The following is a 15,162-nucleotide window of genomic DNA, read 5'->3' on the forward strand; positions in this document are numbered from 1 at the left end:
CTCTCTTTTCTTTCTTTTTTAATGGTGGCTGTGGCCCACCAAACTGATTTCATAGCCACTAACAAAACACGACCCGCAGTTTAAAAATATGGACTTGAATGAAACTCTTGTTAATTTCCCCAGGAGGCTATCAGCTCAGGGTTATCAAAATGCTGATGGTGAACACTGCTCCCCAGGGAGGTCAGAGATAAGAAAATCACACAATTCTACCCATAAATAGCCAGCTGGTGGTTTTTTTTTTTTAAACCCACACAGCCAGCTTGTTCTCTAATGATTTTTTTTAAAACTCTGTACCGAGTCTCTAAATCGAACAGTTTACGCGTGCAAGGCTGCAACTCAGTCCCTTTCACCCTGCACTTAGCATCTTGACAGATTAGAAACCCGCTAATTTTGGGAAGCAAATGGCATTGAAGGAAAATGTATTTTAAAATTCTGGAGGAAAAGGAGTGACAATTTCCACAGCTCAGTGGTGAGCAGGAGTTAATATGACACTGGAGATAATCTACCTTTTACTGAATTTATTACAGAATGATAAACTGCCACCCATCCCTAGAGCAGCCGGCCACGTGCGTCCCTCTGGAGGCTGCAGATGAAAATCAAAGGGAGACATGGGATCGAACAGAGCAAAGGAGCAGTGTCCCATTTGTTTATTCAACATGTTTGTGACGCAATGAAAACAGATGGTTTTTTATTAAGCAGTGCAGGTTCCAAAACTCTTAAGAAATAAATCTGAGTCTAAGTTCATTTCTGAAGCATTTCTGAAAAAGCTGATTTTCTCTGGACATCCTACTGTCAAGATTGATCGTCCGACAGGCCCGTTCCTGAGAGCTAGAGTTATGGGAGCCATGCCAGACCAGTGGCCAAGCAGAATTCTCTGGGAAGCTGCTAAAAAGCCTGTCATGCATGGGGAAGTCAGCTTCTAACATTAGGGGAAGGGGCAGGGGCTCTGGCTGGCTCAGTCAGTGAAACGTCTGCCTTTGGCTCAGGACATGACATGATCCCAGGATCCTGGGATCAAGCCCCATGTGGGGCTCCCTGCTCAGTGGGAAGTCTGTTTCTCCCTCTGCTCTTCCCCCTGCCCCCACGCTCCCCCTGAGCACTTTATCAAATAAATAAATAAATAAAGTCTTTAAAAATAAAACGAGGGCACAGAATCCAGATGAATCCCAGGGAGCACATCCCCCTGATCCAGACCAACCCAGGGAGCACATCCCTCAGATCCAGATGAATCTGGGGAGCACTACCCCCGTGAGGCACTCAGCTACTATCTGATTGTCTCTCCAGATGTCTCTTCTGGAACATACTAAGGCACCCTCAGTGAGCTTCTTTGTAAAAATCTGGTCTCAAGAAGGTGGGAACAGAGGCAGGTGGGTGAGTGTGGGGTGGAGGGACAGACCTCACGTCCTCAGCGGTAAAACGGATGTAGTGCTTCTGCTGTTTAACAGATGCTGCCACCAGCCTCCCCTGGTGGTCTGATCAGAATCTCTCCGGTCTATGTAGGGACCAAAATGCCAAGGTCACTGCAATCTTGTGCTGAGCAGGACTACTGGTAGCCTTGTCTAAATTGTATCTCTTACTGTGAATTTGTCAAAATATCACAAAAGCAGCAGTTTCCAAATACAACTGGGGTATATTTGCTCTCGATCTTCTAGGCAAGCTCTCCTCCGGGGTTTTCCTGTGCAGGTGCACTGAGCAGACGTGCGCTCCAGCTCCTCTGCCTTCGGGTCCCCAGGGCCCTGGCTGAGCTGACCGGTCGCTCATTCCACCCCACAGCCCGTCAGTTCATTTGCCCACGTCTAATCTGTCCTTGGAGACCAGACACCTTGACATATAAAACTCAGGCCCCCTCCCTCATAAGACGATTCTTCACATGTCCCCACTCAGAATTTACCTCTCCCGCCTGAAACATCCACACGTGAACCTGCCGGACATCAGGAGATTCTTCTGTGCCACACGCAGAGATCAGGGGACGGGACTGGACGGACCTGGGTGTGAATCCCCCAGGCACTGTTACGTATGGCTGTGTGACTTTGGGCACATTACCTAACCTCCCCGAGACTCAGTCACCTCAGGGGTCCTGCCGAACTCCACGGGACACAGAAAAGTGCAATGAATTCACACCTAGCAAGTTAGCCCAGAACCCGGAACACAGCAAGGGCCCAGGAAATAGAGATGCTCCTACTTAATTATTAACAATCCCTCCCCCCGCAAACATTTTAAAATAAATTAAACCCAAAATACTGGAACTGCCCCCAGGAAACCAAACTCCTAAGATTAACATAAAAAGCACGACGATTTCAGGAGCCCTCTAGGTTACCTGTGGCGCATTTCCACGTCTGCGACTTAAAGGTGGCCTCAGAGTGAACATCTGCAGGTCACATATCTGAGAAGAACCGGCCTCTGTAGCGCACAGGGACTCTCCCAGCTCACTGAGACGACACCCCCCCCAACACACAGGTAGGAGACTAACGGCCGCGATACTGCGGGAGACACACAGCGGCAAGTAGGCATGTGAGAAGACGCCTGCCCCAGTGAGCCCTCAGGGACATCCCCGTCATGACCATAGAGAGACCCTGCCACGCCCACAATGGTGACGATCACGGGCTGATGAGGACGGACGTGGCAAGGGCACGGAGAAACAGAACGTGAACGCTACCGCTCCGGAAGACACTGGCAACTTCCTGGGAGTCAAACATCAACGTACCGTCTGCCTCAGCACCGCTACTCCCGGTGTCTGCCCAGGAGACACAAAAACGTGCGTGCGCGCAAAGCCTGGTACGTGGGTGTTCACAGCCGCACCGCTCCCCGAGTCCGTGAATGACAGGCGGCGCGGACGGACGGACAGTGACGTGGGGTGCCGCGCAACAGTGCGACCGGGCAACACTGGCGCGAGCCGCAAAGTGAAGGAACTGTGAAATCACGACGGAAAAGCGAAACAAAAAGCTGGACGCAGACGACCATACAGTGTGAGCCCGCTGCTAGGAGATGTCCGGAAAGGACAAATTCCCAGGGAGAGGACGACTAGCGGTTTCCTGGGGCTGGGATGGGACTGGGACTAATGGCGGACAGATGCCAGTTACCATGGGACTGTGGCGGTGGTGGCACAGGCCGGAAGACCTACCAGGAACCACGGAGCCCCTAGCTGGGTACGTAAATTATAAATTTACATATAAGCTGTTGAGAAAATGCAGAAACCACCACCCCAAGAAGTGTGAACTGAACACATAAATGATGCTACAAGACCACTGTGTACATTTCAGTCTCTTTCTGAAATGTCACGCTTTCTGCACTGACTCCATAAACAGGTGGGGTGGGGGAAGGCCGTCTGTTGTGGGTCTTCATTGTAAGTCAACTAAACTGAAGTCCTAGTTTTCAGTACGTGTAGAACTCTCCCCCCCTTTCCCTTTAGTTCCCCTAATAAATCCGTGAATTTCTTCCCACCTGGAAAGTCAGTGATTTTTCATTTCTCCCGGTGTTTCAATGATCTGTGCTGCTTGGGCAGGAGCAACCAGCAACACAGCCCATGGCCCAGCCCGCCCTGGCCTGGCGTGTGCCCTGCTTCCCGGCGCCTGGTTCCAGGGAACCCCGAGGGCTGCCTCACTGCGCTAAGACTGCATCTCTAAAGCTTCCGCAATGGCCCTGGTGCCAGCACCCGGAGCCCTGCAGAAATGTGTGAGTCATCGGCAATTTCGTGACTCTTCAATGATGTGAAAACAGGTACCATGTCATCCAGTGTCTTCCTCCCTCCAGGCTAAACCTCCCGGTCCCTTAAGGTGCTCCTCACCCAAGGCACCAACCTGTATCTTGCATGTCCCCATCAGGTCGAGAGAGGGGCCGCCCCCTCCCTCCTCCAGAATTGGTCTAGTTTGGGAACAGTCGTTTGGAAGAGCTGACTCAAGCTGTTTCCCACAACCCCGACTTTTTCCAAAGGGGCTAGTGTTCTATCGAATCTCCCCAACCCCATGCTTGTACATACAATTTCTTAGGACCATGCTGCGGTTTATACACAGAATTCTGACTGTTTGCCCTAAGCTGCTCAGCCTGTCTAAACCCTTCTATGTCCTGGTACTGGGTTCGTGAGCAAACCCTTATGTTCTCTCAGTCCTTCCAGTAACAGTGTCGTCATCGTTGATCTGCGTTTCTGAAAACTCCGGCACCACGTTGCTGTACGTCCACGGGTAATTCTGAGATGGATCTCCGTTAGAGTAGAACAGTGCTGTCGTGAGACCCTGCAAAGGCCAGGTGGGTGGCTGGCGTCACCGACTACACGGCCCCTGCTGCCTGCAGGAGCAGCCGCCTCCGGGGCTCACAAGTCTTCTAGCAGGCACCGGACTGACCACCTTCCGCAGGGAGAAGCAGGGACAGCCCTCCCTGGGACCCTCCCGCTGTACCCACACTCCTGCTCGCAAACAGAGTGCGCTGCGTCAGGCTCTGTGCCACCTGCTCCCCGTGGTGGTAGCTGCTGGGGACAGGCAGACTCAGGAGCGGAGCATCACTCGCATTCCTCGCCCTGACCCGACATTCCGTCCCCCCGGAGCTCGCACGGCTCCTGCTCCACGGTGCCTGCCGTCTCCAGCTTGCCGAGGGCCCCTCCTTTTTGAACACCGCCCGCCCACAGGCGTCTACTGACTGCCCACTACGTCCTGGCCTTGCAGGAGAGGAGGCCAACCTCTCAGTCGGCGTCCCACCCCTCTGCTCCGACAAAGGGCCTGCAGGTGAGTGAGCTCAGGCCGTCCTCATGAGCGGTTCTCCGGATGTGACCCTGAGTCCCCTGCTGGACGCTGAGCTCTGCAGACACCTCTGGTGCGTTTCTACCGCCTGTCTCTTTCCTGTCATCATCGCACAGCACCTGCGGGGCCGCGGGCAGCCGGCTCTCAAACACCATGTGGTGGGTGGCATGGAGCAGAAGGCATTTCCTTGTGGCCACGCTGCGGCCCAGGAGTGGAAGGTGGACCAGTCTGGCTCCATCTCCAATGCAGGTCCTGACACAGCTGCCTCAGTTTCCCGTTCGATGTAGCGATCTGAGTCAGAGTCTGAGCGGCAGCTGCAAGCCCAGCCAGGGCTCCCGTGCTGCTGTGTGTTCTCGACCCGGGAGCTACGCACGCCCTCCTTCCAAGCCTGGGGCACCTGGGGCACGGCTCCAAGGCTGGGGGACTCTGGTGGGAGAGGGTGCGCATATCCTCCGGCATTGTGCTGCAGGCCCCAGACCGCAGGGGGCCAGCAGAGTCGGGACCGATGTGGGGTCTGTACTCCGAGTGACTCTGGGCAAGTCCATGTCACCTTAGTGCCCAGGGCCAGACTCCCCGGACAACTGTGCAGACCAGAGTGGCTAATCCCCACCAGGGCCTCTCGCAGGGCTGGGCACCACAAGCCATGGGGGGGGGGTTCGCCTCCCCAACCCCACGTGGGCTGGCCGTGTGGACGTGAATGGCCACCCGGTACCCAGCCCTGTGTCGGGAGTGCGTCTCCGGGAGAGCTGCTTAGCACTAAGGCACCTCCACTTGGTCTGATGGTGCAGGGTCAGGGGCCGCGAAGCCAGACCAGGGTGCTATCCCCGAGTGGGACCTCCAGGGGCCGGCTCTGGAGCAAGGCTGAGGGGAGGAGCAGGTGAACACAGGAGAGGCGTGTGCCCGTGGGGACCCACGCAGAAATGGCCTGAGGCACTGTCAGGGTGCGCTGTGCCCAAGCCCCTGCAGCCTCGTCCTTGAACTGCGCGTCGTCGCCTGGCCTCCCCACACCACGCCTGTCCTCAGTGAGCACAAGCGGCCGGCAGGGCCGGCTACATCCCTGGATCCAGCTCACAGGCATCCATCAGAGACTGGCAAAAGCACGTTTTTGTTAGGACACCGAGGGCACCGGGGCGCCAGGTAGTGAAGAGAGGAAATTGGCCTGACACTGTTCTGTCTGGGTGACAAAGGCTGGGACACTGGTGCCACCATGAAGGTAATGGAAGCCCTGTGCGTGGTCCGCGGGTGCCCCCGCTTGCTGCCTAGTCTTGGCTCAGAGCTTGGCCCCTGTCCGGCAGATCACGACCCAAAGGCAGGCAGTGACAGAGTGTGTGTCGCACTCGGGGACCCAGCACCCCTGGCCCTCCCTCCGGGGCACTGCTGACGCACACAGCTCCCGTGGGCAGCAGGTCTGCGGCTGGTGGTCCGCCCCTCGCTCACACTGTCTCCACCGTGCAGCCCCCCGGGGCTTTCCCGCTCCATCTCTAAATTAGCTTCCCATGACTCATCACTCATCCTCTCCGTGACTGGCAGGCGCTCATGACTTACTGATTTTTCACCTTCAACCAGCTGACACGATATATCTATGTTGGAGAGAAAGGTACTTTTCGAATGAAGGCTGGTATCTTGTTAGTTTTCCTTTCAAACATAACACGTGTACAATGCCGACCTCTCAGCGGAGTAAACGCTAATCACAGCTACTGGGCCTGGACGTCAGGCGTGGGTGGCCACAGGTCCCTGCAGACCCTCGGAGGATGCAGGTGTGCACCCCTGCAGCGCACGCTGTGGGCTGGGGTGGTGGCACGGGTCAGCGCATGGGCTTCAGGGAGCCTGCCTGACAAAGCCCTGCTCCCACTCACCCCTGCGGCGAGACATGGGGCAAATGACCTGCCCGTCCCGTGCCTCAGTTCCCCCATCGTTGGAGTGTGGACACTGACAGCGCCTCCTTCAGATGGTCCCAGCGAGGACTGAGTGAGTTAATGTGCAGGGAGCCCTTAATGCAGCTCCTGGGACCCGGCGGATGCTCAAGATGCGTTCCCGGCCATTCTTCTTCCTGATTCTCAACCAGAAGGACTGTGGGTTACCTTGTGTTCGCAAGCAACAGCTCATGTCCTCCTACGCTCTCCTCCCCGTCCCCCAGGGCACGGCTGAGACCGGGGCTCTGACACATGCAGACTGCTGCTAAGTTAGCCAAATGCTCACGGATTCAAGGTAAAACCAAGCCCCGGGTGCAAGCTTTGGCTTCAGCCTGCGGCCCCGGGCTCAGCAGGGACCACGTCGCACACGGTGGAGGGAGCAGGGCACAGCCGCTCACTTTATCCCAGACACAAGGCTGTTAGCTCCTTAAAATATGCTGTTGACACAATAGATGTTAATTATGAATAATTTTCGGTGCGCCCCACGCCTGCAGTGATCAGAATGCTAACAAACAGCCTTGTGCAAGAGGCTCCCTGATGACCCAGTGCTTTCTGAGCACCCTAATATTTCTAGTGCTGTTTAAGCGTTTCATTACTTTGTTTCAGGGCTGAAAAATGTCCCTTAATTTCCAAACACGGATCTTACTGCCACTCTCTCCGAGGACTCGGGATATAAACACGCGCCACAGCGGCATCATGTTTATTCATCAGGCTGCTGGGTTCGTGGAGATAATTAGAAACGGGGGGTGCTCAAAGAAGGTTCGCTCTAATTTACTTCCCGACACAGCAGCTTAATTAGAAAACAAATTCCATCCCCAGCTTTACAGATTGCTAAGGAATTACAAAACCCACACACCGCCCGTATCTTCTCTCTGGTCTTGTGTTGAGACTGCAAACAGCACATGTTTTGCACGTCTGACAAAGGCGGCAGAGGCTGGGAAGGGGTTAAGGTGCTATCCTGGGGAAGTCTGTGCTGAGCAGTCGCACGGCGGCGGCTGCTGGAAAGAAACCACATTTATTACCGAATTACAGCACCGCAATTCCAAGTATGAAACCTTTCCACCAGCGTCTCCGGTGACGGCAAAGAGACCACGACTCATTCAGGCGGGGTTTCTGACTGGCAGCAGCCAGGGTGGGCGCTGGCCCCCTGTCATGACGGAGGCGGGAAAGGCCAGTCTCAGCGTCGAGGCATGGTGCCCCTCCAGCCCCCACACCTGCCACTCCGGGCCCCGAGGCTGTCCACGGCTCCTGGGACGTGCAGTCACCGCTGTCCAGCCACAGGGCAGGGTGGCACATCAGCCCCGGAGCCCTCAGCTCACTTGGAGCTCACACAGAGGAAGGACAGCTTCCGGGGACAGCGGGACCTGCACCTGCTGACTCGGTCCACATACACCGAGCATGGCCACGCGCCAGACCTGCTCCAGGACCACCCTTCAACACAGAGCAAAGGCCCTGGGAGGGAAGCAGGGGGCAGAAATGGATGTTATTCTATTTTTTCAGGTCAATAAATTAAGGAAACAAAATCCGGTAAGCCAGGCCTGTGTTCTCCATCTCATCTCCGCATTATGACTTGTCCCTCCCATCAGATGGCTATGGTGACCAGAGTCACTGTCACACTGAGAGGTGACAGTGCTACCGTGTGTCAAAGAGAAATGAGAGAAAAAAACCAGAGGCAAAACGAAGAGCTCAGAATCCTTGAGAAGCGAGCAACATCGATAACGCTGAGCTCCAGCTTGGCTGACCACGTGGTGGTGTCCGCCCAGGAGACCACGAGGTGTGCCACATCCACGGCCACGTGGCTCACACCCTGTGGGGGCCACACATGCTGCCTCCCCCGCATCCTTGATGGGGGCCTCCCTCCCCCCAGCACTCCACGGCCCAGCACGGACTGCTGGAGAGCACAGGACGCAGGGCCAAGGAGCCGAGCCAGAGAGCGGTTCCCATCCGGTCTCATAAGTGAAATGAAAAACGTTATTTCGCCAAGTAACCTGGACCCATGACCAGCCCCCCAGTGAGCTGCACCGAGTGTCCACGTGAACAGCCTCACAGCGTGGTGGGCAGTGGCCACACCCCCTCACACGGGAGAGACGGGGACAGGGATGCGCTCTGCCGGCTTTACTGCGGACGTGACCCCCAGACCCCAGACCCCGTGGCTCTCAGAGAGGAGGGCCGGTCACCGGAAGCGGGGACACATGGGAGCGCCGCCCAGCCGCCACCCGGCTCCGCCAGGTCTCACCTGGCAGCCACCGCACCAGCTTCCGCAACACTGTGCAACTGGTTTACGAAAATCTCCCAAACTATTAACAATGTATATACTTTGAAATATTCTGCGGCTTCTCCCAACATAAGCTGCTTATGAATTAAAAAGTCCCAAAGTGCTTACGGTCCCACCTGAGGCACAGGCCAGGAGGGATGACGCCTACGCCCCCACCTTGCCGGGTCACGTGGCGCGAAGGGGACTGCTGGCACGGATGAGAGCCACAGGATGCTACTTGGAAGCCCCCCACTCCCAAGACAGTCTGGGGTGGGACGTGGCTCCCAGAGCAGGACCTGAGGCCAGGGACGGGCATCGACCCTCCGCCCCCGCCCAGAGTCTGGACAGCGAGTCAACACTGAGCCCGCCCCTGCCGGAGCGCCCAACTAACCGCTCGCAACTCCACCTGGAGAAGGTTTGGAAAAACATGATCCCAAATCCCCGAAATGCGAAGGGTTTTGACCAATCAGCTATGGCCCCGGTGTGTGCTATGTGTGTGCTTGGAGCCCTGGATGAAGGAACGTGGGCGCGGGCCTTGCTTTCAGAGACTCCTCTCCGGGTTTCTGTCCGGGAGCTGGCGCCTCTTCCCCACGGCACACCAGTGACAACTCTGCCCTGGAACATGGTGCACAGACCCTCGTCCTCAGGCACAGAGGCCCTGGCCCTTTGCACAAGGCACAGCTGGCCCTCCGCCACAGCGGGGCTGATGGGGACTGCACGTGGGAAGCTGGGCTGGGGCTTCTGGAACGACCACCCCGGCCAGAGGCCCACAGTGCCCCTCGCACACGTGGCCTAGGTCTGCACGGCTAGGCCCGCCGGGGTCGGTGGGAGAGGCAGCCCCGGGTTGGGCCACACTCAGCAATGCTCGTCGCCTGTGCCCCTCCACACCCTGGGTTCCGTCCCCTGCATTCTTTCATACCCTGATGAAAGGATTTCACCTTGTACTTGAATTAAAACACAACACAGAAGCCGGCCCGAGTCTGGACTGTGGGTTTTTAGCTGTGGGACTGCAGATAATGTCACTTCCTGTCCTAAAGGCTCAAGGGGTTGGGGGACAGGCAAACCTGCCGCGGACGCACCCTGGCCACGAAAACACCACTGGGGCCTCAAGGAGACACTCGCACTTCGCAGGCGAGTTCCAGGCCAAGTGCCCACGACGCGTGGGCCCCGTGCAGAGGGAGGGTGTGTGAATGGCTAACGGACACTACACGTGTCTGACAGCGGTGGATGCGCGAGCGTGTGGCCCACGCAGGAGGGGAGGGCAGTCAGGCCTCGGTCGCCGGCCGCCGGGGCATGAACCGCCCACCGTACCGCACGCTTCACACCATGTGCTCGGTTCTGAGCCACAGGACAGGACAACCATGGGTATGACGTGCCTTCGCGGACAAGCGGGTCAGCACTGCCAGGAGTCAGCGGCTTGGGCAGGGCTCCAAGCCGTAGGGAGAGGGGGATGGGGATGGCCCCCGAGAGTGGAAGCCGGATAGCCGCTGATGCAGCTGCCCAGGGTGAGAAGAATTCAATGAGATGCTTGTTCCAGGAACGTTCTCTGAATGTAGACGCCACGGCGGCCGGGGCGGCTCCGTCAAACACGGACGCACCACGCTCCTGCCTCGCCTGCCGACGGCACACCTGAATCTGCTTCTCGAAAGGGCTTCTTACTGGCTGTAGGCGCTATGGGGGAACTCGAAACATTAAAATAAGCGGGTTACCATTTTCCTGTAAACGGAGGGACCTCGGGCGCTGGCAGGCTCCGTCAGTGAAACGTCTGCCTTGGGCTCAGGCCGTGGTCCCGGGGTCCTGGGGTCGAGCCCCACGTTGGATTCTCTGCTCACCGAGGAGTCTATTTCTCCCTCTGCCCCGGTCCCTGCCCATGCCCTCCCTCAAATACATACATACATACAGACGTACATACATCAAATCTTTCAGAAAACAGACTTGCATTCCTCAGAAACAGGTCTGACGGTTATCACGCCTGGGTCTCCCAGAGCTTCACACCCGACTTTGTCCTGCTGCTCTGTGACTCTAGAGTTTGGAATCTGTCCTGGCACAACCCCAGGAACTCAACCCTCACAGTCAACGTCGCCCCGTCCTTGTCGAGCGACAAGGGAGAGTGGCCAGGTGCCGTCTGGGACCCGGCGGGCTGGTGGGCGCGGTCTCTGCTCGACTCCGCGACTCGCCTCCAGAGAAGGCCTCAGACCCGAGTGAACGCATCACGGACAGTTCCTGCAGGAGAGACCTGAGGTTTCTACACAACCGGCTCGCGCCCTCTTCCGTCCCTGCCACAGCCCCCAAAGGAAGCTCCGTCCCAAAAGTCCTGAGGGAGAAGTGGGGATCATTCGGGCATGCTGTAGCCCATCCCAATTAATCTGGACACTGAGCGCCTAAAATGCAGACCCCCCGCCCCAAGTCAGGATCGCCTCTTCTCTGCTGCAGAGGTGGACCGTGGACACCGTTTCCCAGAGTCGCGTGGCGGCATCCGGCATCCGTGAACGGGATCAGTGTGTGAGGCCATTTTCCCTCCCGTCTTCCTCCAAAATCCGGACGAGCTTTATCCTTCTAACCCCCGTGCTGCCGCCCCGCGCAGGCGGGAAGGGGACAGGTGTGGGGGGGGCTGGCCGCCGAGAGCGGGGACACAGACGGGAGTTAGGAAACTCACGCTTGACAAAGAACACTGACGTCCTCACAGACGAGGGTGCTTCCTTCTGTTCCGCGATCCTCCTCAACCACTGCTCCTGAGGACGGTGAAGCCACTTCCCATGGAACAAGAGGCGCCTCGCACAGACCAGCCGCGTCCTCCCTGGGTCCCGGCCTCCGCGTCCTTCCGTCCCAGCTTCTCCGGCCGGGCCGCTCCTGCAGCGCCTTCCCGGGGCCATTCTGCCCCGGACCCCCTGCATCGTCATACAGTAAACTGGCCTTTCTGGGTGGCGGCGCCCGACTGTAGCACAAGTGGCTCGCGCGGCCACGCCCACAACCAGGAGAGTGAACCCCTTCCCCGCGCCATCCCTGCCACTGCTGGCTCTGACCCGAGAGCGCTGTCCTCTCCAGAAGGTCGCATGAATGCAATCAGACGGGGTGTGGCCCCGGCACTGCCGGCCGTCACTCCACGCGGTGCTTCCGGGCCAGCCGTGTGCTCGCGCATCAAAGGTCCCCGTTTCCCGCTGTGTCCCGCTGGACGAGGTGCATTCTGCTTATCCAGCCACCCTGGTTTCTCCCGTTTCAGGTGACGATGAATGAAGCCACACATACGGTCTCACACGGGTTCCCAGGTGCCCGGTTTCCTTCCTGTGGGACGAATGCGTGGGAGTGGGACGGTGGCCCCTGGTGCTGGCCTCCTGCCACGCGGCCGTCCCGCTCGCCTCAACAGCAGGGCCATGGGAGCGCCGGTTGCCCCGCACCCTCGCCGCCTGTTTCGCCGACCCGCCTCACGGGTGTTGTGGTTTCTTGCTGGGGTTTACTCGGCGTTTCCCTCACGGCTCGTCTCGTGGTCTGGAGCGTCCTTCCTGGGCTGACCAGCCGTTCCTAGATTCTCTTCAGGAAAGTATCTCCTCGGGTCTTTTTCCAATTTTGAATTTTTCTTCTTGTTTCTGCCCTGCAGTATCTTTATATACCCTGGGCACAGGTCCTCCATCGGCCGTGCAGTCTGCAAATACCCTCCCCAAGCGTGCGGCTTGTCTCCTCGCTGTCTGAGCTGCGTCTTTCGGAGTAAACATTTTAAATTTTGATGAAGTCCGACTGCACAATTTGTTCGGTTGTGGGTCGTGCGCCGGGTGTCAAGCCGCAGCGCACATTTTACATCTGAGAGGGTGCCGGGAAGGGGCCGGCTGTCCTGCCGCGGTCCCCGGAGGCCGGTCGTCCCATGGGCCCTGCCGCGAGTGCGGAGACCCGCTGGGAAGCGCCACCCAACTGAGCGCCAGGCTCGTCCCCGGCATGATCTGGAGGCTTAACTACAACTGAGAAAACACGTCCTTCTCATTTGTGGATCTTTAATTGCTCCTTTTACTCTGGAGAACTCGGAGCACGCAGTGCTGCTGCTTCCGTGTGGCTGAGTGGGCAGGAGCAGTTGGGGTGGGAGCGTCTGCACTGCGCGGGGGCACCAGGACGCAATGGGGCAGCACGCAGAGCCGGGGGCAGCGGCTGGGTTCACGCCCTGCCTGGTGGGGGAGGCACCGACGTCCAGCCACCAGGACGCGCCCCGCTGGGGAACGGAAGCTCCCTGAAGTCAAGCAGGCCAGCCCCACGATCTCCTCGGACACCGACTCACAACTCGCACCAAGGACGGACACTCGGTGAAGTGTCTGCCGGCGCCCGGGTTACGGTCTCTGGATTCTTTATTTTACAGGCATCCCATGTGTGTATGTTCTCGTAGAAAGGTTTAAAAGACAGAAACAAACCCAAGTCAGTTAACACAGCTCCTCCCCCGCGCTCTCCCCCTCAGAGTGAAGACGGACGCACCGTTTCGTGCCTGTTCTACCCGTACTCCTGCACAGAGCCACGTGCGTGTATAAATCCTGTGTGTACTGGTCTCGTCTGCTCTTCCCACTAACGGCCCGCCGGGCAGCTGTTCTGTGCCAGCCCAGCGGAGCCGCTACAGAGCGCGGTCCCCGGAAGGACCCGTCCCCTCGTGCCTGTGGACGCTTAGATGTAACCTTGTTCTCTAGCTCTCTGACACACAGGCAGGTTGTTTTCCAGGAGGAAACCCGGAAGCCTGTTTGCTTTCCCTACCTGATTTAATTAAACGCAGGCCTTAGCTATTCTCACCCATGATCTTGTGTATCAAGACTTGGAGAACTACCATCCTGTATGTTGACCGCAGCAGAAGCGGTGTCCGGGGCGGGGGGCTTAGGAACCACCCAGACGAACCAGGATGAGTCCAGGTGAGTCTCACACACAGGCACACCCGTGACGCAGGTCAAGTCTGGAGCCACAGAGTAGCTCGGACCCAGGGAGGTCCACAACTGGAGGCAGCCGGGCCGCCTGTCCACCTGGAAGCACGCAGAGAGGCCTCACGGCCACAGTCCACGAAGGGCACTGCCGGACGGGACCGCAGCGTGCGCCCTGAGGCGGAACACGGACCAGGGTCGGAAGGGTTGTAGAATATAAGCGGGGGGCTGGGAGAAACGAGCCAGCTACAGCACTCAGGAAGCAAAGGTGACCTCTGTGTGCAGCCGTAGGTTTCTGCTTTGACGGAGTGTGAGGAGTGTTTGTCAACGTTCAAACGTACTCAGCTTTTATTCTGTTCCTTTCATACGGCGGCACACAGAGCCATGTCCCACGCTGGTCACCAGCACGGCCGTCACCGGAGAGCAGGAGTACACACCCACACGCTGGGAGACACCCCCACGCTGACCACAAGGGCCCCTGGAACCAACAGTGCTCAAAGAACCCCCCTCAGACCCCGAAAGCCACACGGCTTGAAAATCTGACTTACTTTTCTATTAAATCCAGTGTGACCCCAGGCACCAGGCTCACGCATTTCTGCATGCAAAACCTGCAGAGAAAGGAGAGAGCGTGAGTCACGCTGAGGGGGCATTTAGCAGGAAATCAACAGTGCCCGGGACGCGAGGGCCCACGGGCGGGGCGGGGGCGGCAGCTTCTCACTCCCAGCAGCTTTCGGACTCATGAAGCAAACCCGACTGTCAGCCGGTCAGTGGAGGGAGAAAAACCTGGACACAGGGTCCGCAGGGAGGGGCCCAGGTGAGACAGGAAAGGAAGCCTCTGCCCAAATAATGGACACAGTGGCTTCTCTCCCCTTTTCTCTTTCTTGAGAAAGCCGGCCGGGGAGCGCCAGCAAGATGAGTGAGCACGAATGACTTCCGGGCTCACAAAGGGACACGTGGGAGGAACCAGACACCAGTGAATTCCATCATGTCACTTGCTTACCCAGCCCCTGACTGTGTCACACAGGGACCGGACTCCGCAGGCCACCGGGCCGGACCGTGAGCGCACTACCGGAGGCCGGGAGCCACCCCTGCCTCCTGCCCGGGCTGCGGGCACACAGCAGGGGAAGCAGCAGCCGCAACACTGAAGAAAAAGGCAACTTTGAGCTTGTCGTGGGAGAAACGTGAAACATTTAATTCACCTGCTTCACAGATTACATTCCAACAAGCCCCGCCGACCGCCAGGAGGCACGCAGCGGGTGCACACCTGCAGGAAGCACTTCCGTGCCTCCCTGGCGGGACACGAGAAGAGGAGGAAAGTCGGAGAAGGCCAGTGGGCCCATATGGGAGGGACAGGCACAAGCACCAGGCCATGTTCAGGGAGACAA

At 57.9% G+C, this 15,162-nt stretch overlaps 1 protein-coding gene across 2 annotated transcripts in view; it reads right to left on the bottom strand.

Annotated features, from left to right (window-relative positions):
* RPTOR (regulatory associated protein of MTOR complex 1) overlaps positions 1 to 15,162 on the bottom strand; it is a 307,386-nt gene that overhangs the window by 117,161 nt on the left and 175,063 nt on the right. For both annotated transcript variants that reach the window (XM_032870426.1, XM_032870427.1), the window contains exon 7: positions 14,326 to 14,385. In XM_032870426.1, coding sequence (XP_032726317.1) covers positions 14,326 to 14,385 — 60 coding nt within the window. The remainder of the gene's footprint in view (positions 1 to 14,325; positions 14,386 to 15,162) is intronic.

This window comes from Lontra canadensis, unplaced genomic scaffold (assembly GCF_010015895.1).
Source record: "Lontra canadensis isolate GAN:19392208 unplaced genomic scaffold, GSC_riverotter_1.0 scaffold41, whole genome shotgun sequence".
In the NCBI taxonomy this organism is placed as follows: Eukaryota; Metazoa; Chordata; class Mammalia; order Carnivora; family Mustelidae; genus Lontra; species Lontra canadensis.